Here is a 24,888-nt window from a genome sequence, read left to right as displayed (position 1 = left end):
AATAAAAAAATAATAAGAGCTATAAATCTTTATTCAAGAGTTGAATAAAGATTTATAACTTTATTCAAGAATTACTCATTCAAGATGCACATTGTATGTGAAAACCAGCAATGTGGCTTCAAAACTTTAACTAAAGTTTATAAATGAAAATCATTTTTGAAAAATCAAAATATAGTGTAGTTAGACCACTTAACAAAAAAACCTACAACTAGATTTTTAAAATAAAGTTCAAAGTACAAATTCAATAAAATATAAAAATTCCTAAAAAATTGCAAAGGTATTTCAATCTTTACAATGGTATCTGTGTGTCTTGTGGCCTTTCTGTAAATTATTTTCTTAGAGGTTTTTTGCTGATATTAGTCTTATCATAGTTCATTACATTAGAAGAACAACGCCCCTGATCAGGTTGTGCAGATTGATGAATATAAAAATAACCTGTTCTTCACTTAAAGACTCTTTAAAATGTTCTGAACAATTCTCTGTAAAATTGTTGCCTTTTCAAAAATCTGTTAGCCTAATCTTGCCCAGAGAAGTTGATTTTTGTTTGTGAAGGTACTTTCGATGAAGTTTTTTAACGCAGCCAGATTTCAAAGCTCTTTATCCTGCTGATGAAGTACTTTGTCATTGCTCAATTTTGAGTAATAACAAGCTCTGACTCAGCAGGAACAGCAACAAGGTGTTCACATATTTTTGGTCTTACCACACAGATAATTTCCAAGAGCTGATTTGGAAACTTTGTAGGTCTCAGAGGCTCTTTTAACTGGAATACCAGCAGCAATGGCCTTCATAGCCTCATCCACTCTCTGTATGGGGTGGTTAGTGTGCATAACCTTCTTTTGGTTTGTATGTTCATGGGATATTGCAACTAATTTTAAAAAAAAATTTGACTAATTTATCAACCAAATCAATAAGTGGCCATATTACCCCAATTTTTTAAAATGGTTAATTTGTCCCACTTACCATAAGATAAATGCTTTGAGCTTTAAAATGCACTCACCTAAGCAGCTCATAGAGGCCTGTTTAAAATTTTAGCCAAAATGCCCTTCAAAGATTTGCTTGGAAATAGTTAGCAAAAGATGAAAACAATGACACGCAAAATACACTCATCAACAAGAGATTATTATTTTAATTTTTTTTTAACAGACATTAAAATGTTAAGTTAACATAGGGGTATAAAATGTATGTAGAGTGGGACACTGCATCTTTAAAACTTTAGCAGATTTTAGCAAAAAACTGATAAATATGCTAAACTAGCCATATTACCCTATCTGACATTAGATATAACACAAAACACAAGTGTAATATCTTGATTTTAGCAAATATTTTGAAAATTGAAATCCGTTTTTCTCCATATTTTGGTTTTTGGACATACTACGTTTGTGCTCTATACAGTCGATATATATAAATATATATATATATATGTTTATATATATATATATATATATATGTATATATATATATATGTATATATATATATATATATATATATATATATATATATATATATATATATATATATATATATATATATATATATATATATATATATATATGTATATATATATATATATCTATATATATGTATATATACACATAAATGTGTATATATATATATATATATATATATATATATATATATATATATATGTATATATATATATATATACATATATGTGTATGTATGTATATATATATATATATATATATATATATATATATATATATATATATATATATATATATATATATATATATATATATATATATATATATTAGTAAGAAAAACATCAATCAATACAATATATATATTTTTAGTGTTGACATCGTGTATGAGAGTATATGTTATATTTGTAAGAAAACATCAATTAATACGAATTCTCTTAATACAATTAATAATTCTCTTAATACAATTAATAATTTATTATTAGAAATTTTCGCTGGATTATGATTACCAGCATCATCAGCTCAAAAAAAAAAATTTTTATACAAAAAAAAAAAATGCTGGTAACCATAATCCAGCAAAAATTTCTAATAATAAATTATTAATAGTATTAAGAGAATTCATATTGATGTTTTCTTACTAATATAGCATATACTCTTATACACGTGTCAACACTAAAAATATATATATATATATATATGTATATAAAGTTAACAAAGCGCATAATTTTATATAAACAATTTTATTAAAGCGCATAGTTTATATAAAGCGCATAATTTTAAACAATTTACCTTTTATTGAAATCTAAGAGCTCTAAACTAACTCTTTCAATATTGACTTCAGACCATTGAATTTCATAATATCTATTTAATGAGTCCATAAAAGAATCGTGCAGAGTATAAAAACAAGCAAGCAAACCAAGATCATGCTTTACATTTTGCAATTCAGTATATTCTGTTACAGGCATACCAAACAATTCTTCCCCACCTGTTTATTTAAGACAAAAATCAGTTATTCAATTGTTTATATTTTAAAATAAATGACAAAATGCTCAAATGAGATAAAGAAAAAAAAGTATAAGCTTATAAACAAAAATAAATAAAAAATAACATTTATCATCTATATTTATTAGAACAACATAAAGAATTAAAAATTAAAATTACTTTTAAATTACATTAAAAATACTTTATAGATTAGGGTTACTTAATGGATTTAAAAGCACCCCAATGGTAAAAGGCATCCCATCGGGATCTGATTGCTACAAAAAATTTGCAAAATTTGGTTTGAATAGTATGTTAAAATATTTTTAAAAGACATAAGTGAAATAGAAATTTTTATAAAACATACAAATTTTGCACTTTATTGCCCATTTTATGTAATATATTTCATAATATTGAAAAAAATTCTATACTTTTATTTGGCATCATCAAACAATACTTTACTTTATATATTTATAATATCTTAATTGACGAAAAGCAAAACGTTTTTTTTCTTAAAATTTAAATTTTATTCTAAAAATAAGATAATTACAATAATTACAAAATAAATAACTGATGACATAACATTAAATAAGCTAACTACCATGATTTCACTACAACTTAAATCAAAAAAATGTATAGATTGAGTATAATCATTATTTATTGAAGGTTTGGGTTTGGGAACCATGTTCATGTGAAGGGCATTTATTGAAGGTTTGGGTTTGGGAACCATTTTTATGTGAAGGGCATTTATTACCACAAAAAAATGATTTTTTTTTATCATACTATTAGTTTTTCTTCTTTGTCTTAAAAAATGTCAAGATTAAAGTAGGCATTTTAATAATTAATGGAACAAAAAATTTTAATAATTAATTGAGCAAACGGATCAAAAAACATATATTAGAATAATAAAATTTTTGTGTTCTCAATTTCCTGTATAAAAAATAGGTGAACTAAATAGAAAAAAAAATAGGTGAACTAAACAAAAAAATTAAAAAATAGGTGAACTAAATAAAAAATAGGTTTGAAAGTAATTTAAAAGTTATTGGTTTTATTAATTATTTGAAAAAAAACTTCCAATGACTTTTGATTATTCACTAGGTCCCATATATTATTGAAAGTTTTTTTCCAATATTAATATGGGTCTCAAAAGTACAACTTTTTTTAAAAAAACATTGTGAGTAAAATTACTGCTGCAAAATGTCATAAAAAAATTATAGACCATATCAAATTTAGTTTTCAAAACGCCGTTTTTTTGTATATAAAACATGATTAATTTTAATTTAAAACTATAATTTCTGAAATCTGTATAAAATTCAGATTCTTTTGAGAATCAGAATGATTTAGGATAAAAAAAGTTTTAGGGTAAAAAAAATTTCAGTGATATATAAGACCCAAGTAACCAAGTGATTAACCAAGGGTTATTGTAGCAACCTTTTTCAAAAAGTAAATAAAACTAGTGACAAAATTTAGATTAAGGTTGTACTGTTTAGAATTATTTTGTAACTAAAAGTCAATAATCTATAATACGCTTAAATATTAAATATATCAAATATAATAAATGTATAAAATAAATATAATAAATGTATAAAATAAATGGGGTTATAGCACAGTACAAATGATTAAAGCCATCACTAATGTAAAATTCCAAAAACTGCAAATTTAGGTTAAATAATCCTAAACTAAAAAATCATGCAAAATCCATAGTTTTAATGCTGGATGAAAAGCCAAAAATCACCTAATATAATTGCTCATAAAACATGCATCATAACATACATTGTGTCAGAAAGTATAGGTTTATGTGTTTAATTTGTAACTAATTAGTAATTTACAGGCATTTTTTTAATAATTCGTATCATATAATTTTGTGGTGTGACAAAAGCAAAGTGCATATGTCAACATATGAACTTAATACAGATATAATAAATATATCATTAAACTTAATATCTATTACAATTGAAATAAAAATATATAATATCATATATTAAACTTAATAAAAATTTCATTTTTTTTTTATTAAACTCTTTTTGCTCTTACAACTCCTTTATTCGCTAATAACGCAAACTGAAATGGTTGACTCAGTGACCTGAGCTTTTATATTTTTATGATTAATTTTGAACAGCACAAAAAAGTTCTAAAAAGTTCTAGAAGTTTCTTAAAAATTTTAAAATATTGACAAATTTCAAAATATTATTTTTCCAGAAGCAAAGTCATTGAGGAACAACAGCCATTTTTAACTTGTTTTTGGAAAAACAGGTTCATTTTAAGGGAGCAAAACACACTATTAACCCAGGATAAAACAAACATTAAAAAGTTACGTTGTGTGATCAAACTAAAAAATCAATTAAAATGTAGTATAATAAATAAAATGTAAATAAACTCTTAAACACTGGCGTTAAAAACAGCTTTAAAACTAAACAAATTATTCATTAATAAATGTTGTAACATTAAAGAAAAGTTTAATTTTTATATTTCCTTAAATATAATTGCATACACACCACGTCCATAGTTGATCTGGTGATGCTTTTTAAATAAGCTTCACCAATGGTTGATCAGGCAATGATTTTTTGAAAAGTTAATATAACTATTTAAAAAACAGCTTAAAAACTAGAAAAGTATTTTTAAACAGTTACATTAACTTTTTGTTACAGACTTTGTAACAAGATAAAAAAAACTATTAAAACTATACATTAAATAAGAAAAAAAAGTTTCTGGAACTCAGTTTCAGAAATAATAAGTAAAAAAAAAGTTAAATCTGTTTTTCAGCAAAAAATAAAACTTTAATCAAAATTTAACTTTATTTCACGACTGCATAATTAACTATAACTTTGCATAATTAATTAAAACTTTGTTTTCTTAACAAATGTTCTAAAAGTGCACATAAAACATAAATTTAGTGCAAAAAATATTTAGAGCATTATGTTTCTTAAAAAAACCTGACCTAATTTATTTATATTAAATATTGCTTGAATGCCAAAGCAAAAAAATTTTTCACAAAAATGAATGATAGACAAAAGAAACTTTAATTACATCAAAACGATGAATAATTATTCAAAGATCTTTAATGGTCAATCGCCATCATAACAGCAACCACAACAGGTATGAAATATTTAAGTGGTGCAAACATAGTTGAATACTTTTTGTCATATTGCTGCTTTGTACAACATTTTGAAAGGTTTTTGCATTCTATGGATCTGCTGATCAACTTATATAGAGATAAACAACTTTATACAGATAAAGTTATCAAAACTTTCTTTCAATGTTGAGAATGTATATACGGATTGTATTTGAGGAGGGCAACATTTGAATAAAGCCCGTTAAAATAAATAATAATTGATGTAATACGACTTATCAACTATTAAAGATTTAGGAATTAATAATCACTAAAAACTAAGTAAGAAATAAAAACTAGATTAGAGCAAAAAGAAAAAAAAAAAAGAAAGGAAAAACTAACGAGCGAAGCAAGAAAGATGTGGAGACAAAGTTGTGCAAAGAAAAAAAAGCTACAAAAAAATATTTGACGTTGGGTAGGGCAAAAAAAATTTGACCTTATAAATTTGCACTCAAAAACATCATAAATTGAAAATTTTTTTTTTTTATTTTTTTTTTTAAATGACTAAAAATTTTAAGATATTTATTTAAAATTTTCATAAATCAAATAATATTAATATAAACCAATTGGGGCATTTTAAAGTTTGTTGAACAAAATAACGTAATATGCATAAAACACGTTATATGTCTTGATTTAAACTACGTAAATAAATCTAGTTTGAAGTGCAAATCAAAATTTAAATGCCTTAAGCCCTAACTAGACCTTATGCTTCATTTGATACATTTGGATCATTCTATTCAATTATAAAATGTTGAGAAATTATTAAAAATCTAAACAGAGATTTAAATTTATATATGTGTGTGTGTGAGTGTGTGTGAGTGAGTGAGTGAGTGAGTGAGTGTGTGTGTGTGTGTGTGTGTGTGTGTGTGTGTGTGTGTGTGTGTGTGTGTGTGTGTGTGTGTGTGTGTGTGTGAGAGAGAGAGAGAGAGAGAGAGAGAGAGTGTGTGTATATAACACATACACATTGATAAACAAAATATAGTCTATGATTATAATTATTAATTTGCCAAAACCAAAGTATTTTTACTATAAATGGCATACATGTGCAAAAACTGTTCATGTATACACGCACAAATTATCAAAAATTAATAAATTATTAGAGCAAGATAATATAGTTATAAGCAAGTTAAAATAAGAATTAAAGATTAAAAGATTTTAAAAGAACTTTATGGATATATATATATATTTTTTTTTTTTTTTACCAGAGTAAGTTTGATATTTTCTCCACAATTCGTCAAACTTAATTTGAAATATTGATAACCTTTCAGAAGCTTCTTGAGTTGTAATTCCAGAAACCATTGGGCCTCTGAACAAAATATAGTAAATATATAACTTTAAAACCTAATGTTCATGTTTAATTTTAATTATAAATAAATCTAAAAATAAAATATGAAAGTTTTAAGAAAAAGACATTTTTATAATTAATAAAAAAATTAACAATATAGCAAAACCAGAATAATTCTGTGCAAATTAAAATAAAAAATAAAAAAATATACTTTTGAAGATAGTCATTGTAAAATAACATAACTGCCTGTTTGAACACTTTTACACCGGATAATAAGTTTAACTTAAACTGAGGTTGTACTTTTTGAAGATTTTGTTGAACAGATGATGCCTAATGGAATAATTACATTAAAAGCTTGTTCAATGTGATTAAAAACCTTAATTTAATAATATATTAAAGAAAAAAGAAAATGCTATAATGTAAACAAATGTATTATACAAACAATGTAAGTTTGTTAACTTTAACATTGCTTTCTCTTGAACCTCCTATTGTGTGATACCAAAATAAAACTATATACCTAATTAAAATGAAAAAAACAATGGAAAAAAAAAAAAAAAAAAAAAAATTTTCAAACCAATTCTTTTAATTTCTTCCAAGCATAAGTTAAGTTATCAACATGTTCATTATCATTGAATTCATTCAAACCATAATTATTAAGAAGTGCATATGACTCTTCGATTGGAGTAATTTCCATTTGAACTCTAGATTCAAAAAAAATTATAACTTCAAAAGAAAATGTTGGAAACTTATTTAATTATGCAAATTTATTTAATTAATTACTAATGGTTCACTAACTTATAAAAACAAACTCTGAAGCACATATGAAAATAATTAAAACCTAAATGTTTTAAATTTTTAACTGTATATACCTTATCTCTGCTTCCCTTATATCTGCAAGTGCAGCCATGCTACTCCTTACATCATCAAGATCATTAATGGGTCGAGTGAGTTGTTTATTGGTGTTATCAATAAAATGAAGAATATTTTTCATGCTATGATAAGCCTGAAATTGAATTATTTTATATATTAATATATGTATGTGTATATATATATATATATATATATATATATATATATATATATATATATATATATATTTATATACACATAGATACATACATACATACATACATACATACATACATACATACATACATACATACATACATACATACATACATACATACATACATACATACATACATACATACATACATACATACATACATACATACATACACATGTACATATATAAATGTATATATATAAATTAGTAAAAAATCACTTCTCAAATTTTTTTCATTTTACACAGTGTATCATCATTAATATATACATATATATGCAGTTGTGGAAAAATTGGCTCACAACTAAGAAGTTTAGGGTTCATCCATCCCGCACCTCAAAAGTACCACACTCAACCTGTTTATCCACACAGCAGCCTTGTTTATCCACACAGCAGCCAAGGTTTGTGCTTTGGAGTTAAGAATTAATATGAGTGTTTTATAAAAAATGTGTAAAAAAAAAATGAGTAACTTCCTTGACTGTAGTGGCCCCTCTGCCCTAGAAAGACAAATTTAATTAAATAAAAAGAGCAACCTCCTTGACAGTAGTGCTCCTCCGCCTTAGAAAGGAGAACTTAATTTTAAAAAATATATTCAATAAAATATTGAGCAAATGCGCAACATAAAATAAAAAATATTAATAAAAAATTATTTTGTTTAACGGGTGAACAGTAAAATTTGAGATTTTTTTAAGAGTTTTTATTTTTGAATTTTTTTTTGTGCACCGATTCATTTATTGTTTCTATTTTAGAGCCTACTCTCTGTAGCTGCTGCTGGCAAAGTTTTATGAAAATATTTTTACTATTTTGTAATCTACATCAAAATGAAGCGTGAAAGTTTGATTGTGTGTTCAGGTATTGTGATTCGGTATTCAAGGAAGGTAGAAAAGTCATTGTGGATCATTTTTCGAAAGAAAATCACCCAAGAGCAAGCATTTACAGATACATTTCAATGTGGGAAAAAGGCAAATCAAAACTTCGTGTTGTTGGTTCTGATTGAAAAGCAAAAATAATGACTAAAACCAATATTACCAAGTTGAAATATAATTTTTATATTAATATAAAACAGGAACTTCAGATAGTAGTATGCTGTAATCAAAATTCAGTCATAAGGTCGTGTGGTGAAGTACTTTTTAGGCCACACTACCTTATTATTAATTTGTAGCAAGACTGAGTAAGAAAATAATCGATAATACTACAATTGATTTATCAAATGATTGAATGATAATCAGACAAGAATTAAATGAATAATCTAATAAATTAGGCTATTGAGCATGAGTAACTGATTAGATTAACAAGGCAATCAAGTGTGATTAATTAAGAGTAATAAATCTATAATTGAGGGCGATTTATCAAATGCCATACATTATAGATTGAGAGGAAGAGATTGATCAGATAAATGGTGCAATTATTAGTAATTAATTAGATGTCAAGCAATTGAGTTAAATAAAATGATTCAGTGAGATCAAATGATCAATGAAATTGCTTCAACTGATAAATTAAGCAACAGAGCAAGAGATTGTTTGGATAAAGATGACAAATAGGTAAGATTAAATGAGAATAATTGATCAAAAGAAATTATTTAGTTGGAAAACTAAAATAACCTAAAGAATTCTAACCAGAGAGTTGAGTAATTCACCAGACTGTTAAATGATAATAAACTTTACTTGCTGATTCCCATATACTATGATTCATATTGATTCATATTCAATTTTTTAGCAAATTTGTAAAATAACAATTTTGTACAATAACTGAGTAAACTGACTAAATTAACTATTTGTAAAATGATTGTGCAATTCTTTTTAAATACAAATAAAATTGTTAATTGTTAGTAAAAAAAAATAATTTAAAATTAATTTACAAATTACCATAAAAAAAAAATTCATAAAATTCATTTATTTCATATAGTTTTTTATAAAACTGGGTTAAAATATAACAATTTTAACCCAGTTTTTAAATTTTGTTCAAAAAAGTAGTTACCCTCTCAGCTAATGCTTTTCCGTAGGCTTGCTTCCAGGTTTGAGTTTCATTCAATAAAGCTACTTTTAAAGGAATTGAAGAATAAATTATCGGACCAACTGTATAATTATCTGGTAAAACATTTATTGAACTCTCGAGATTTATATAATGCAAAAACACTGATGCAAACTCTTCTAAACTTGGATTATGACTTAAAAATTTTGAAACACCAGATTTTGGTTCCTGAAAACAACAAAAAATTGCAAAAATAAGCAGTTGGATTATTTATAATTTTATTACATATTAAATACCTTTTCAAAACCCTAAGTAAAAAACCATTTAAAATAACATTAAAAAATTGTTTAAGAAGAATTTAAAATTAATGTACAACAAATTCTGATGTAATAAAAAAAGGATGTAATCATTTAGTCTCCCATATAAAATAAGGAAATTGCATGTTGCGTTAAGAAACTTCATGTTGCATTCAGACAAATTAAAAAATCATTTTATTTAATCACATAAACATTGAATCATAAGTTAAAGTTGTAAACATAAATATATTGATGCTAATTACAACTTATATAAACTTAATATTACAAAATGTCACGAAAAATTAAAGAACAACAAGTTATTAATAATGGTGTTACGCTCAGACAAAAAATATTTAAAACATAAATAACTACAAAACATTAAATAATAGTGATTACGGCCTTATGTTGAAGAAAAAATGAAGAGTAAGACTCGCAGTACAAAATAAAACACTTAAACAAATAAAAATATGTTGTAATTAGATGTATTCTGCTAATCTAATTAGCCTATATTTATAAATTTAAATTTTATTGTTATTATATATTTTTAATGAATAAAATATCAGTGAGCCGCAAAATACTTTTTCAGAATAATCATAAAAAACATAATTTCAATGTTTATATTTACCAAAATAATGTTGAGTAACGCATATAGGAAAACTTTTTTTTACCATGATTTTTAATCTTCTGACTTGGAATTTCCCACTTATATATATGTATATGTATGTATGTATATATATATATATATATATATATATATATATATATATATATATATATATATATATATATATATATATATATATATATATATATATATATATATATATATATTAGGGTTCATCAAATGCCCCATACTTTTAAAAATTGATCTGTCCTTATTCTTAAAACTTTCTATTGTTTCTCACAAGACACTCTGTTAAAATTTATCAAAATTGAATCAGATATAGGGGGGCCACCTTAAGTCTGAAACTTGCAACGAGACCTTAAACAGAAGAAAAGTTTTTTAAATGTATGTCATGTTGGGTCTCAAAAGAAGCAAAACTTTATAAAAATTTCAAAAATAATTATCATCTTTTGTTAAAAATATTGTTTTTTTAACTTTTTGTTAAAAAATAATAATTTTTATACAATAAAACTTAAAATAATAATTATTGTGTTAAATTTTATTATTTTTGAAATTTTTATAAAATTTCGCTTCTTTTGAGATCCAACAAGTCAAACATTTGAAAAACTTTTTTTTCTTCTGTTTAGGGTCTCATTGTAAGTTTCAGACTTTAGGAGGCCCCCCTAAATCTCATTCAATTTTGAAAAAATTTAACAGAGTGTCTTGTGAGAACCATTAGAAAGTTTTAAGAATAGGGTCAGATCAATTTTTAAAAGTATAGGGCGCTTGATGCACCCTAATAATATATATATATATATATATATATATATATATATATATATATATATATATATATATATATATATATATATATCCTGTTCAGGAGCTTAGTGAACTCATTCTCGATATTGGGTTCCAGGCCTCCAATAAATCTGAGCTTAAAGTTAAGGAAAGTTTGTCCATTGAATAGAAAAATCTAGATACGAACAGTTAAAAAATATCTCTTTTCACATAATAGTTACCATTTTATAAGTTGTTAATCTTTTGTTAAATAATTTAATTTTTCTTTTATTGTATTTTTTGCTATCACCTATTTGTTGTCAATAATTTTAAAAGTTGTAATTTATATTTTAATACCATGGAATACTTGTATATAAAATTAAATAATTTTTTTAAACCCAACTAAAGATGAGTAATAAAATAGTCTAAACTTGTTTTGTTGTTTTATTTGTTAAAAAATATGGTTTTTATTAATAAGTGCAGAAAAAACTTTTCTGATTTTTTGTAAATTAAAAAAATAATGAATTTAATTAATATTTCTATTTTTAAAAGAACAATCAATAACTAGCCATATACAATTTAATTGCATAGAGCTATACAATTAAAATTAATAAGATAAAATAGTTAAAAAAAGTAATTTAAAAAATTATATAGTTATATAATCAAATAACTATAATTATAAAATCAAAAAATAAATTAAGCTTTAGAAAATAGAAAGTCCTTCTTTTGCTTGATAACAGAATAAATTTTGCTTGATAGATAAGATAACAAAAAGAACTTGTCTGCATTAATTTGACTAACTTCAAGCGCATCTCATGTCACATTTTTAACTAATACCTGTTTAGAATTTGCTTCAAAGGCTCAGCTGATTGAATTTGATAGTTTACCTATTGAGGGTCAACCCATAACCAAAAATTTTTGACTGGGTCGAGATCTGGTAAACTAGGGCACCAATATAAAACGCATTATCTTGTTATTCCATGATTGACAAGGAAAGCTTTTTTATTGCAATGTAAGATCTAATAATTTTTCTTGCTAACACTCTTCTAATAAGTTCTCTGCTTACATTTCGATTTGAAAAGGATTGGTTGAATATTTGAGCTACCATTTTGTTACTGAGCTTTTTACTGTTTTTGCATGCAAAATTCAAAGACACCCATAGTTCACCTATTTCAACGTTGTTATTATTCTTTGATTAGACCAGTCTAATAATTTGCCATTTGATGCTCTCTGATACTGCTTTGATGCTCTCTGATACTGCTTTGATGCTCTCTGATACTTTTTGACCAATTTTCAGCAATTAAAATAATTATTTGTAATGATAAAGTTGTTTTTTTATATTTAAGAATCATGAATACTCATTATTTTTATCATTTAAAGCAGTATAAATAAAATAATTAGTTATCAAGTGTGAAAAATGTATAACTTAATAAAAATTTTATGTCATTTTAATTAAATACATTGTTTAACATTCAATTAGATTTACGGAAGTAGAGTAATATGTGTAAATATTTATTTTTGGCTATTTTACTAATACAATCATAAATGGCGAAAAAAAAACAACTTAAAAACCTATTTCCATTAAATTCTCATTTAAACTGCGTGTTTAGATAAGCACTGTGACATCACACTGGAATAGCCTGCTGCCAGGGGCAGAAAAATTACTTTGATTTAAATAATTAAAAAGAATTATAATGTTAATTATAGTTTTTATTTTATATTGTATGTTTAACAACACTAATAATATGATATTTTTATTAACTTATTATTAAGTACTTAATGTGATATTAAAAGTTTTAAAAATAAAAAATTTCAAATTAACTTTTATTTTATTTTCATTTCCATTTATATTCATTTCTTCAAATTTATATGCTTCTTTGTTAGTAAATAAACTTAACAAATTAAATTGAAAAAAATCACTATTTTGTATTAATGGATAACAGTTAATAACCATTAGGTCATATTAATTAATTACAATTAATTAATACACACATATACACACACATATATATCAAAGCACAACAAATCAAATTTTTTTAAGGAATGTTGATGTTCGTATTGGGAGTTTTATTTTCAAGTAATTTTTATTCTAGTTAATAAGTTATTAGATATAACTAAGATGCTTATTGAATTTAATCGATTTCTATTATATCAAAGTAATTTTTCATGCATTTGCGAAATGCGTGCAAATTAATGATAATTAATATGCAAATGAATGATAATTATCATTCATTTGCATATTAATTTGCACGCATATATATATATATATATATATATATATATATATATATATATATATATATATATATATATATATACACACACATATATATATAGGCCTTGTTAAGAAGAGTTACATTGCATGCATTTTATATATGAAATGACAATTTGCATATGTCTTTAACAATTTTATGTTGATCAAAAACTTTTTTATTTTGGAATATTTAAATACTTATAATATATATTTTTATACCTTTTAATATCGTTTATGTAATGTTTATTCAATTAATATTACATTGTAAAAAAAAACATTCAACAGCAACTGTGATTTTTGTTAAAGAAACTGATTATTTTATATTATTTTTAATTAAAATACGTTGAATTCATTATGACTTTGAAAACCAAAAATCTAAATTAAGTTTTGAAGAATTGTAAAATAGTTAGTAAAACGTAGATTGTAAAATTTTAGTTTTAAAGGAATGTAAAATAGTATATAACTACTATAGCGTATAAAGATCAGCAGAAAATAAGAAAAATAGAAGTATAGGAACAAAAGAAAAATAAGAAAAAACAAAGAATAATGAAATAAAAGATTGCTGCCCCAGCGAAAACCCTTAGTCAATTTAGCGGCACTCTTTTACAGCAGCAGGTTTTAAGATAGTCGATAAATGTATTGAAGCCTCCAACAGCAGGCTATTTCAGTGTGACGACACAGTGCTTATCTAAACAAGCATTTATATTTGTGTGTGTGTGTTTATATATATATATATATATATATATATATATATATATATATATATATATATATATATATATATATATATATATATATCAATAAGGAAACCAGAGTTTACTTGGGGAAACGGTTTTTTCTGACGCCATTTTAATGTTGTGGTAACCTTCCTCTCCCCCCCTATCGGTTAAAACTGGTATAGAGACAATATTTTTAAACATCACTTTGTTTGCATTCACCTTGCTTAGTTTCACCCAAAGATAAGGAGTTAATTTAAAATAGCATCTTGTTGTAAAAGGAATTTCTCAGAATACATAACATTAGCGGTGGACATAAGCATTTGCTACTTTATTTATGCTAAGAAAAAACTATTTTATTTAGGATTTTAACAAACTTTTGCATTGCAATTACTACCCTTTTTTGTAAATATTTATCACAAATTTTCTAGAGTACTTTTAAACTTTTGTAACTATATTTTTGTAAATTTAAATTTAGTAGTTATTAAATGTTTAAAATACTTTAAACAATTTTTTATTAAAATTTGCAAATTGCAAGATTTTTAATATTTACAAAATTAAAAATTATTATTACGTTTATTAAATTGTCTATATATGAAAAACTAATAGTTATTTCCGCTTACTTTAAGAGAAGACATTTGTATTTCTTTTAATTGCAAACATTTGGAATTATCTTGTTTTTGGCAGAAAAAAATTACTCTAACAAAATAATAAAAGATAGCTTTCTTTAAAAGTGTATTTGTTTTTGGTAATAACTCAAGATATCTGCTGAATTATTTGTTTAAAAATTTATTTTGAAGTTTGTTTTTATTTAATCTTAAACCTGATTTCAATCAACAGAATTATTGTTATATGTTATTTCTTAAAGGACAAACTAATTGACAATAATTGCTTTAAACAATAACTGCTTTGTAACCTTGGAAGCCAAAGTTGAAGAAAATCATTATAAAAAAAAATTACAATAATAGTTTATTTATTTAGTTTCTTTTGGCCACCATGTAAATTCCATTATTTAAGAATAAATATTTTTATAAACTTTTTATCCAATAATATATCTATCAATTTGTGCATAAAATTTGCTATCAATTTGTGCATAAAATTTGAATCGTAAAAAAAAATGTTTGTTAAAAATCTGCTGAAATAATTCGTTTGCAAAAAAAGAATTTGCGCATACTGATGAAATCTAAAATAAGCAAAGTATTGAATTGATAGTAAAAATTTTATATACTTGAACCAATCACAATGAAAAAAATTAAATGCGCTGCGCTGAAAATAATTTGGCTGCATATAAAAAATTCAAAATCAGGCATATTATTAAAACTTCAAAAAAATTAGGCATTGGTGTATTTAAAAGTCTTCTTAATAAATTTGTTTGCGAAAAAAGTAATTTGTGCAAACAAATTTATTTAGAATAATAAAAAGAATTAAAAAACGTTTGAATATGCCTTGTTCTTATTGATGTTTAAAGCTTAAGTGACCGAACTTAGGCAATTTTATGGTATATGATAAAAAAAATTGCGTATGTTTACTAAAGATTTACTTTTTAATTGAAGAAATTAAAGTTAAAAAACAACTAAAACTTTTATTAAGTTATTGTAATCGTAATTTAAGTTAAAAAGAATTTGAAGAGAGACAAAACTTTCTGAAAAAGTTTTCGCTTTGTTTTTTTATTCTCTTCAAGTAAAATAAAAAAGTGAGCTAAAGATCAAAAGCTCATTTATTCAAAAATTAAATTTGTGCCACTACTGCATTGTTATTAAGACTGAATATATATATATATATATATATATATATATATATATATATATATATATATATATATATATATATATATATATATATATATATATATATATATATACATATATATATGTATATATACACACACACACGTACACACACATACATACACACACACATATCAGGCCTTGTTTTAAAGTGTAAACTGGCACGCCATTTATGTATGCGCTTAGCCATTTAACATAAGCAGTAAGCCATTTCAGCCAAGTCATTTTTTATTATTTTTTAATATTAAACCAAGTCTTAAGATATTGTTTAAGTGGTAAGATAAAAGAAGTAATTAACAATATAAAAACCACTTATGAAGTTTGAATGACAATAACATAAAAAAGTTTGAATGACAATTACATTTGATATCAGCAATATCAAATGTAATTTTGATATACAAACGTAATAAGTTCAGAAAAAACAAAGGAAACATTTTTATTATTCTTACTTTTCCATCAAAAATGTTCAGCAAAAGAAAAAAAAAAGATGTTATACGACGCATAAAAAAAGAAACCATAAAAGAAACATATTTAAAAACTTTTATTTATCATTTTGCAATAGCAAGATTTATTTAGACAATTTCTCATAACAAGCAATAAAAATTTTTTTTTTAATTAAAAATAAAACAAAAAATTATTAGCTAAAATATGAGTTCACTTTTGATATTTTAGTTTTTTTTGTTTTGTTTGTTTTGTTTTAATGATCGATTTTATCAAAAAAATTAAAAAACATTATTACAAACTTTAAACGACATCTTATAAAGAGTTTTTTTTTTATAATTAAAAAAAAAACTTATTTTATAGATATAACTCTATTATTAATTTTTTATATCTATAAAAACTTATTTTTTAGATATAACTCTATTATTAAATTTTTTGCTTGAATTTACACTTGAATTTATTTATAACTATTATATTATATTTATAAGTTTTATTTTGCACAAAAAAAAAAAGTTTAGAAAAATAATATTTTAATATTTTTATAGTTACATCAGTTTTATATAATTAACAGCTTGTGCATTGTATCAAAAAAGTGCAAACATAAACTTCTTTATAATTTAGTAAGAATTTTAATTAAAAAAGTCATTTAAATAAAAAAATAAAAAATTTTAATTTTTTTGTAAAAAATTGAAAATGAAAAAGAAAAACTGAGAAAAAAAGTTTTTCTTTCTCAGTTTTCTTTCTCATTTTCTATTTTTTACAAAAAATTGATTTCCTTGTAAACGTGTTATAACTTATAACACTGCATCAAAAATATTCATAAAGCATACGTTTACATTTTTCGCTTTAAGGCAAGTGAAAGCACAATGGTATATATTTTTTAATAAATGGTAATTGGAAACTTAAATATTGGTTTGTCACAAAAAAAAGCGCTGGTAAAGTAATTAACTTGAGTTTTTTTTCTTTGCAACAAGTAATTTTTTGTGTTTGTTTTTAAAAGAAAAAAAATCATTGTTTCCAAACGTGCAATTCTAAGAAATAATGAAAAAAAATTAAGGTATTTTAATTTGTTTATACAAATGTCGAGAAAAGAAAGAAGTTAATTTATGTTAAATGATAATAAAAAACTCAATTATTTAATATTAAATTTAATTATTTAATACTAAAAAACAAAAAAAATTTGAAACAAAATAAACATACCACAATATGCATGTTTAGAAAATAACACTTGTTATGCGGTAAAACGTACAGTAAAAATAAACTTGTTTTACAGTAATTTATTTATTGCAGTAGTTAAAAAAGTTAATGTGCTTAAATAAAAAATGAAAATAAAGATAATTTTATGACGTCAAAATCACGATGAGCTGATGTGGCAAGCCCAAAGATCATCTAGATCATATTTGAAAAATCGGGGAAACATTTTGAAAAAAAGTCCAAAATTTATATCCGAATTGTTTAAGATGATTTTAAGCTGATGGCATTTTCAATTTTTTTGAAACTTTTTTCTTTTTATGTATAGGAATAATTTAATGAGTTAAAAATATTTGTTTTTTATTGCAAAAATATATTTAAGAAAACTTCTTGGATATCCATAAAAACTAAAAGTAAAAAGAAATATCCAAAATACTGGATATATCCAGAAAAAGATAATCCCTGCAAGCCATTTTATATATATATATATATATATATATATATATATATATATATATATATATATATATATACACACCCACATTTTAGCAAAAAAAAGTTCTAAAAACTAAAGTAAGCAAAATTTATTACAACTTTGTCACTTTGCTTATTTAAGGTGTAATATACTAAAATGTAATTTTTATTAACCTCTTTCCAAAGCATTTGAAATTGTTTAAACTCTTCTAAAACATTTGCGACTTCCACCTTCAATGAACTAATAGAAGAACTCAGTATGGATACCGTTTTTATTATCTCTTTATGTTCTAAAACCATTTTGAAAACAGATTTTACTGATGCTAAACCTAAAAACATAAATATTTTTCAAACTTTCAAAAGAGAAAAAAAAAAAACAATAACAAAGTACACAAAAAAATCTTAAATATGAAAAATGTTATAAAAAATTTAATGTGTGAATTTGGTGTTTATTTGGAATATGAGAATCTGATATTAGGTTCACTGCAACTAAGCTCTTCAATTAGTCCTTAAGGGTTATCATAAAGATATTATTTGTTCATAAGTACTGTTCAAAGATCAAACTATGTTAGTTTCATGTAACTGAAAAAGATGAAAAGGTTATTAGACTATTTCAGTATATTTATACCGGAATGTCATTTTGAGTACATATATGTAAATATAATAAACTGATTAAGCAAACCATGTAGAACATAATAAAAACTAGTTAAAACAAAAGCAAGATATAAAAAAATTATAATGAATAAATAAAAAAATTAAATAAATGTAAAATTATAATGAATAACAAGCATATCTAATTAGTCTAATTAACGCTATTTACTAAGTACAAAGTTACTAAATACTAAGTACTAAGTTACTAAGTACTAAGTTACTAAGTACTAAGTTACTAAGTACTAAGTTACTAAGTACTAAGTTACTAAGTACTAAGTTACTAAGTACTAAGTTACTAAGTACTAAGTTACTAAGTACTAAGTTACTAAGTATATTTATTAACTAAGTATAATTATTATAGTTTTTATGAAATTAATTTTTCAAAATTCACTTTGTTGATTTACTTTCATAGAATATTTTATAGTTTTGTTGATTTACTGTCATAACATATGTTATATAATGTACATATATACATATACATTAGAGCTCAATATGTGATCGGAGATTAGCGCATCGAAACAATTCTCAAGACCTACCCAAGACGATGAGCCATTATTTATTTTGTCTGAAAAATGAACCATGGCTGATTGTTGCTCTTAGGTGGATCTCAACATAGGTCCAGGAGGGGCATAAATGTCTAACCATATTAAACCCTGATACATGCATATAAGTATTTGAAACTTCATACATATAATTGTACTTTATACAAACTATATAAATTATTTACAAGTAATTACTGTAGCAAAAATACCTTTTCCAGCATCTTCTGTCAATTGGTTTGTTACTGGGTGAAAATAGTTATGGTATTTCCACTCATAAATATTCTCAACTGCTTTTAAAATCACCTGTACAGATTTATTTAGCCATTGTTGTATGATTTCCAAACTATCTTTCATGACAACTTGAGGAATTTGTAACACTATTGACCCACTAAAAAAAGTTGGCAGCTTTTTTATGCTGTGGCTTGAATAATATATTTTCCTTTTGAGAAATTCTAAGGACAAGCGAACACATTCGGTGAGGGCTTCAATAGTTTTCATGTTAAAATGAAAAATAAAATTCCAATAATTACAAGGACTGCATTCTAAACATCTATTTCCTTTATTTCCTTTACCACATACTAAATCTGGCATGAGACGGCATGGATATATATCATCTTCGCGGAGTTCTTCAAGTTGCTTTGGTTTAAGATGTTTTTTTATCATATCAAGAAGTGTAAATGTATGAAACTCTGTTAACTCACAATATCTGAAAATTAAAAATAAGTTTATATACAGTTGTAAAAAAAAATAGGTATAAAATGCAAATTCAAAGTATAAAATAAAAATTAAAGACAAAATATTTATAAATATAAAAAAAAAAAATTTCTTATAAACTCGGATAGCATAATAACAGAGCTCTAAATGGCTTTATATTCTACCCGTTCCTGGTTGTACAAATGTCTCAATAGCCCATCCCATTCCTGGCAGTATTTCAAAGATAAAAATAATCAGCATAAAACAACCTTGTCTTTAAGAAAGTGATTTTAATAGGAAAGTAAGACCTTTGTAGTGTAATCTATGTGTTTATAACCTTTTGTTGTCTTGGCAATTAATGCCATTACCCTGCACAAACTAAATTATGAAACCTAAATAAAAGCAGATATAAAATCCATGTAATTAGCCCCATATTTAAAATAAAAATTGGGTTTAATTAAAAGTAATAAAAATTTATAAAATCTAAAGGAAAATAAATTTAAAAAATGCTGTGACAAACATCGCAACTAAAAAATAACAATTAGATTTAACTAATAATATAGTAACAATAATAATTGAGGCTATGTTCTTGAGAGGTTAAAGAAAGAATCGACTGTAGATGTTATATTTTATCACCTATTTTTTGTTAAATTGTGTAAGTTTATTTTAAAAATAAACTATTCATGTAGCATTGACAACTTCATTATCTAACTGATTCCAATTTTTAACAATTAGGTTTGTTTAAAAAAAATGATGCCTTGGTAACAATTTTGAACTAATTGGTCACTCAAATTTGTTTGTGACCTCTGGTAGGTTTGCCTAATATTTCTGGTTCTTGGTACTAATTAATGTCATGATTATGACATTGTACATGTGATAAGATCACCTGTTTCTATTCTATTTGATAGATTTTTTAATTCCATTTCCCTTAGTTGCTGCTTGCGACTCTCTTTGAAAAACCAACTTTTGTAGCTTATCATTGAACTTTTTTTAATGAAGTTAATGTCTTTGGGTTCCATATTTGAAAAGCATATTAAAAGTGCAACTGAATGTGTGACATAAACAGTAATTCTGTTAATGTTTCATCAAAATTCTTCATTTCAGAAACTGTTGCTCTTTTAGTTCAATGCAGATTCAGCTAGAATCTTATTTACTACTCAAGCATGAAAAATTGAGATCAGTATTTTTATTATAATAGACTTAATTATTGAAACTTTGATTGTTTATATAAATACAGCTGCCAACTCTGATATTTTTGCAGCCTTCTACAATAAAAACTATGTTTAAGTATAATGACTGCAGAAGTATCATTCCATCATGTTTCTGTAATAAAAATTAAATCTGGAAAACTTATCAAATTTCATTTAATTTACTTTTTTCAAATGATGTGGCATTGATATAAAAAAAATTCAACTGTCTTTTCACTATCACTTATTTTGTTTGCTGAAAGCTTGGATATTGGCCATTCTTTCAAATATCAAAATGCTATTTGTCTTATGTGGCCCTTTATGCTCAAATGATCAATTGATTTACTTTGTATTGATCAATCAGGTTGCTATTTTTTTTAAATTTAGTTTATTATTTTACTGCTTCTTATATCACGACTTATTCACCTAATCCACTTGTTAATCACATTTAATATTTTGATGCAGAAGCAAATACCTCTTATAAAAGAAATACCCCGTATAAATGAAATACCTCATATAAAAGGAATTATTATATTGAGTAACCCCCTTAACTATGATGAAATGAATGTGCAATACATTATTGATGTAAGCTAAAATATGTGAGTGTGTTTATTTAAATGAAATTTAAATGACCACTGGTTATTAAATTAAGCTAAAATTTAAAAATTTCTTGCTTAATCAATTTACTAATTGAAATTTGTAATTAAAAATTTAAAACTATGGTTGCACAAGTTAGTGTGTTTAAAAATGTGGAAAGATTATTACTAAAAATATATTACTGGATAAATTTTATTGCTTTAATAAATAAACAAATATTTAATAAACATTAAAAGTTATCTACTATGATAACAAATACTATATTATAAGTAACACTATAACTACTTAATACCATTGCTGAGCTGTCCAATTTAAATATTCTTTATTGAATTTAAGTAAATTTTTTCAATTTTGTCAAAACAAATAGGTTTTTTAAAGAGACAACGGCCAAAAGATTATTTTGTCTTATGGGTTGCATAAAAGCATGAAAACTTATGTGACTGTGCCAATTTTCTATAATTTTTGGTATTATTCACTGATCTGCCTTTGACAATCCCACAACAACATTATCAGGGCAAGAAATTGTTGATTTCATCCTACCTGACTTTAGCAATACTTGGAACTGATTCGATTGTCAAAAAACTTTCAATATACTTTCATTGGAATTTGTTGCACAGTTTTACCATTATTAACTGCTTGCACATTTAACTTTTTAACAGAACTTGTTAAATATTTATAAGGCCCCATTATGAAAAGTTAATTATCAAATACTTTTTGAACAAATACAAATTTATTTATTAAAATTTGGATTATTATTCCTAAATGTGATAAACTTTATATAACTGTAGTATAATTTGAAGTACTTTCAAAAAACTTTTTGAAATTTATTTAAAAAAGCTCATTTAATGTCAGTAGTGCCCAATTACTTTTGGATGCTGCTGTAACTAAAATTAAAGTAGCATCTAAAAATTGGACACTACTGTCACTTAGGTTTTAATGCAAGAAAAACATCAACAATAAAATTATGATCCAACCTAACAACCAATCCATCCATCATCGGACCTAACAACCAATCCATCATTATATATAATAACACAAAAACTAAAAATGATAATTGAAACTATAAAAAAAAAACGAATTAAAAAAATTTAAAAAAAATTAAATTAATAAAAATCTAGTTAAAAAATTAAATATAAAATATCAAACATACAAATTCAATGTTTCTGAATGTGCTTTACACAATCTCTCAGTAGAAGCATGAAACTCAAATGGATGCATTATATTGTCTGTAATTTCGCAGAGCACAATACTTCTAATACTTTCCAAGGTACCTTCAATTCCACATTTTAATAAATCAGTAACACGTTTAACAACAAGATCTAGATCATGCAGTGACTTTTTGACAGCTTGCAAGTCTAGTTAAAAATTAGAAAAATATTTAAATTTAAAAACAGTATCAGCAAAAATAAAAATTTAAATAACTCAAATATCTATTTTTAGAACCCCTTTATGTTATTATATATTAACATGAAATATTTCTTAATATAAATAGTTCCAGTACATGGAAAAAAAACATTTTAAAAATTGTATTGTCTCTTTATATTTGCTAACAAACTAACCATAAACTCAGAATCTCAATCAATAATTATTGTAATTTATTTAGATCATACTAAAAAAAAAAACATACTTATTTAAATTGTGTGTGGGTGTATATATACAACCCTTAGATGTTGTCCGAAAGTTTTTTCCATATTTTGTTGACAAAAAGTAAAAATTAAAATGCAAGACCAGAATTATTTTTTTTTATTAATTGATAGACTGCCTGCCCCAACCAAACCCTCAGTCGATGTAGCGACACTCCCTTGCGGGTCAGGCTAAAAGATAGTAGATGTAGCAGCACTCCCTTGCGGGTCAGGCTATTTGTCAGTCGATGTAGCAGCACTCCCTTGCGAGTCAGGCTATTTGTCAGTCGATGTAGCAGCACTCCCTTGCGAGTCAGGCTATAAGATAGTCAATGTAGCAACACTCCGCGCATGATTTACAGTAAAATAAAATAAAAATAAAAACATTGTTTATATTGTTAAAAACATTCAGAATGTTTTTAAAACATTCTGGTCAATTAAATTTGCGTTTTTGTGGTTTTTTTAAAAAACGATTTATTTGTAATTAAATTAACGGTTTTTATTTTCGTCCAACACGCAAATGTTTGACGAAAGTCAAAAGTAATTAAAAGTGACGTATGTGTTGGCATAACACTCACTTTTTTCATTCCGCTCTCGCCAAAGACAACAAACTATAGATCTATATATATATATATATATATATATATATATATATATATATATATATATATATATATATATATATATATATATATATATATATATATATATATATATATATATATATATATATATATATATATATATATATATATATATATATATACATATATATATATATATATGTGTGTATATATATATATACACATATATGTATATCAAGCCTTCTTAGGAGACGCATGTGGTATTATGACCTTATATGACCATGAATACAAAATTTTTCTTTGACAACTTGGCATATTATGTATATGTATATGTATGTGTATATATACATATACACATACATATACATATATATATATATACATATATATATATATACATATATATATATATATATATATATACATATACATATATGTATATACATGTATACATATATATATATATATATATATATATATATATATATATATATATATATATATATATATATATATATATATATATATATATATGTGTGTGTGTATATATATTATTTTATTATTTTTTAAGGATTATTTAAAGGATTTGTTTGTTGTTGAGCAAAGTGTTTGTATTCATT

General features: G+C 24.1%; 1 protein-coding gene across 3 annotated transcripts in view; it reads right to left on the bottom strand.

Moving 5' to 3' along the window:
- Positions 1–24,888, bottom strand: part of LOC100209217 (dynein axonemal heavy chain 5) — a 132,397-nt gene that overhangs the window by 59,410 nt on the left and 48,099 nt on the right. For all 3 annotated transcript variants that reach the window (XM_065793250.1, XM_065793249.1, XM_065793251.1), the window contains 9 exons: positions 23,213–23,417; positions 19,795–20,291; positions 18,567–18,721; positions 9,856–10,077; positions 7,685–7,818; positions 7,390–7,516; positions 7,027–7,145; positions 6,733–6,836; positions 2,233–2,428 (listed from right to left, as the gene is read on the bottom strand). In XM_065793250.1, coding sequence (XP_065649322.1) covers positions 2,233–2,428; positions 6,733–6,836; positions 7,027–7,145; positions 7,390–7,516; positions 7,685–7,818; positions 9,856–10,077; positions 18,567–18,721; positions 19,795–20,291; positions 23,213–23,417 — 1,759 coding nt within the window. The remainder of the gene's footprint in view (positions 1–2,232; positions 2,429–6,732; positions 6,837–7,026; positions 7,146–7,389; positions 7,517–7,684; positions 7,819–9,855; positions 10,078–18,566; positions 18,722–19,794; positions 20,292–23,212; positions 23,418–24,888) is intronic.

The sequence above is a fragment of the Hydra vulgaris genome, chromosome 03, assembly GCF_038396675.1.
Source record: "Hydra vulgaris chromosome 03, alternate assembly HydraT2T_AEP".
Classification (NCBI taxonomy): Eukaryota; Metazoa; Cnidaria; class Hydrozoa; order Anthoathecata; family Hydridae; genus Hydra; species Hydra vulgaris.
This window is presented reverse-complemented; position numbering and strand designations above follow the sequence as displayed.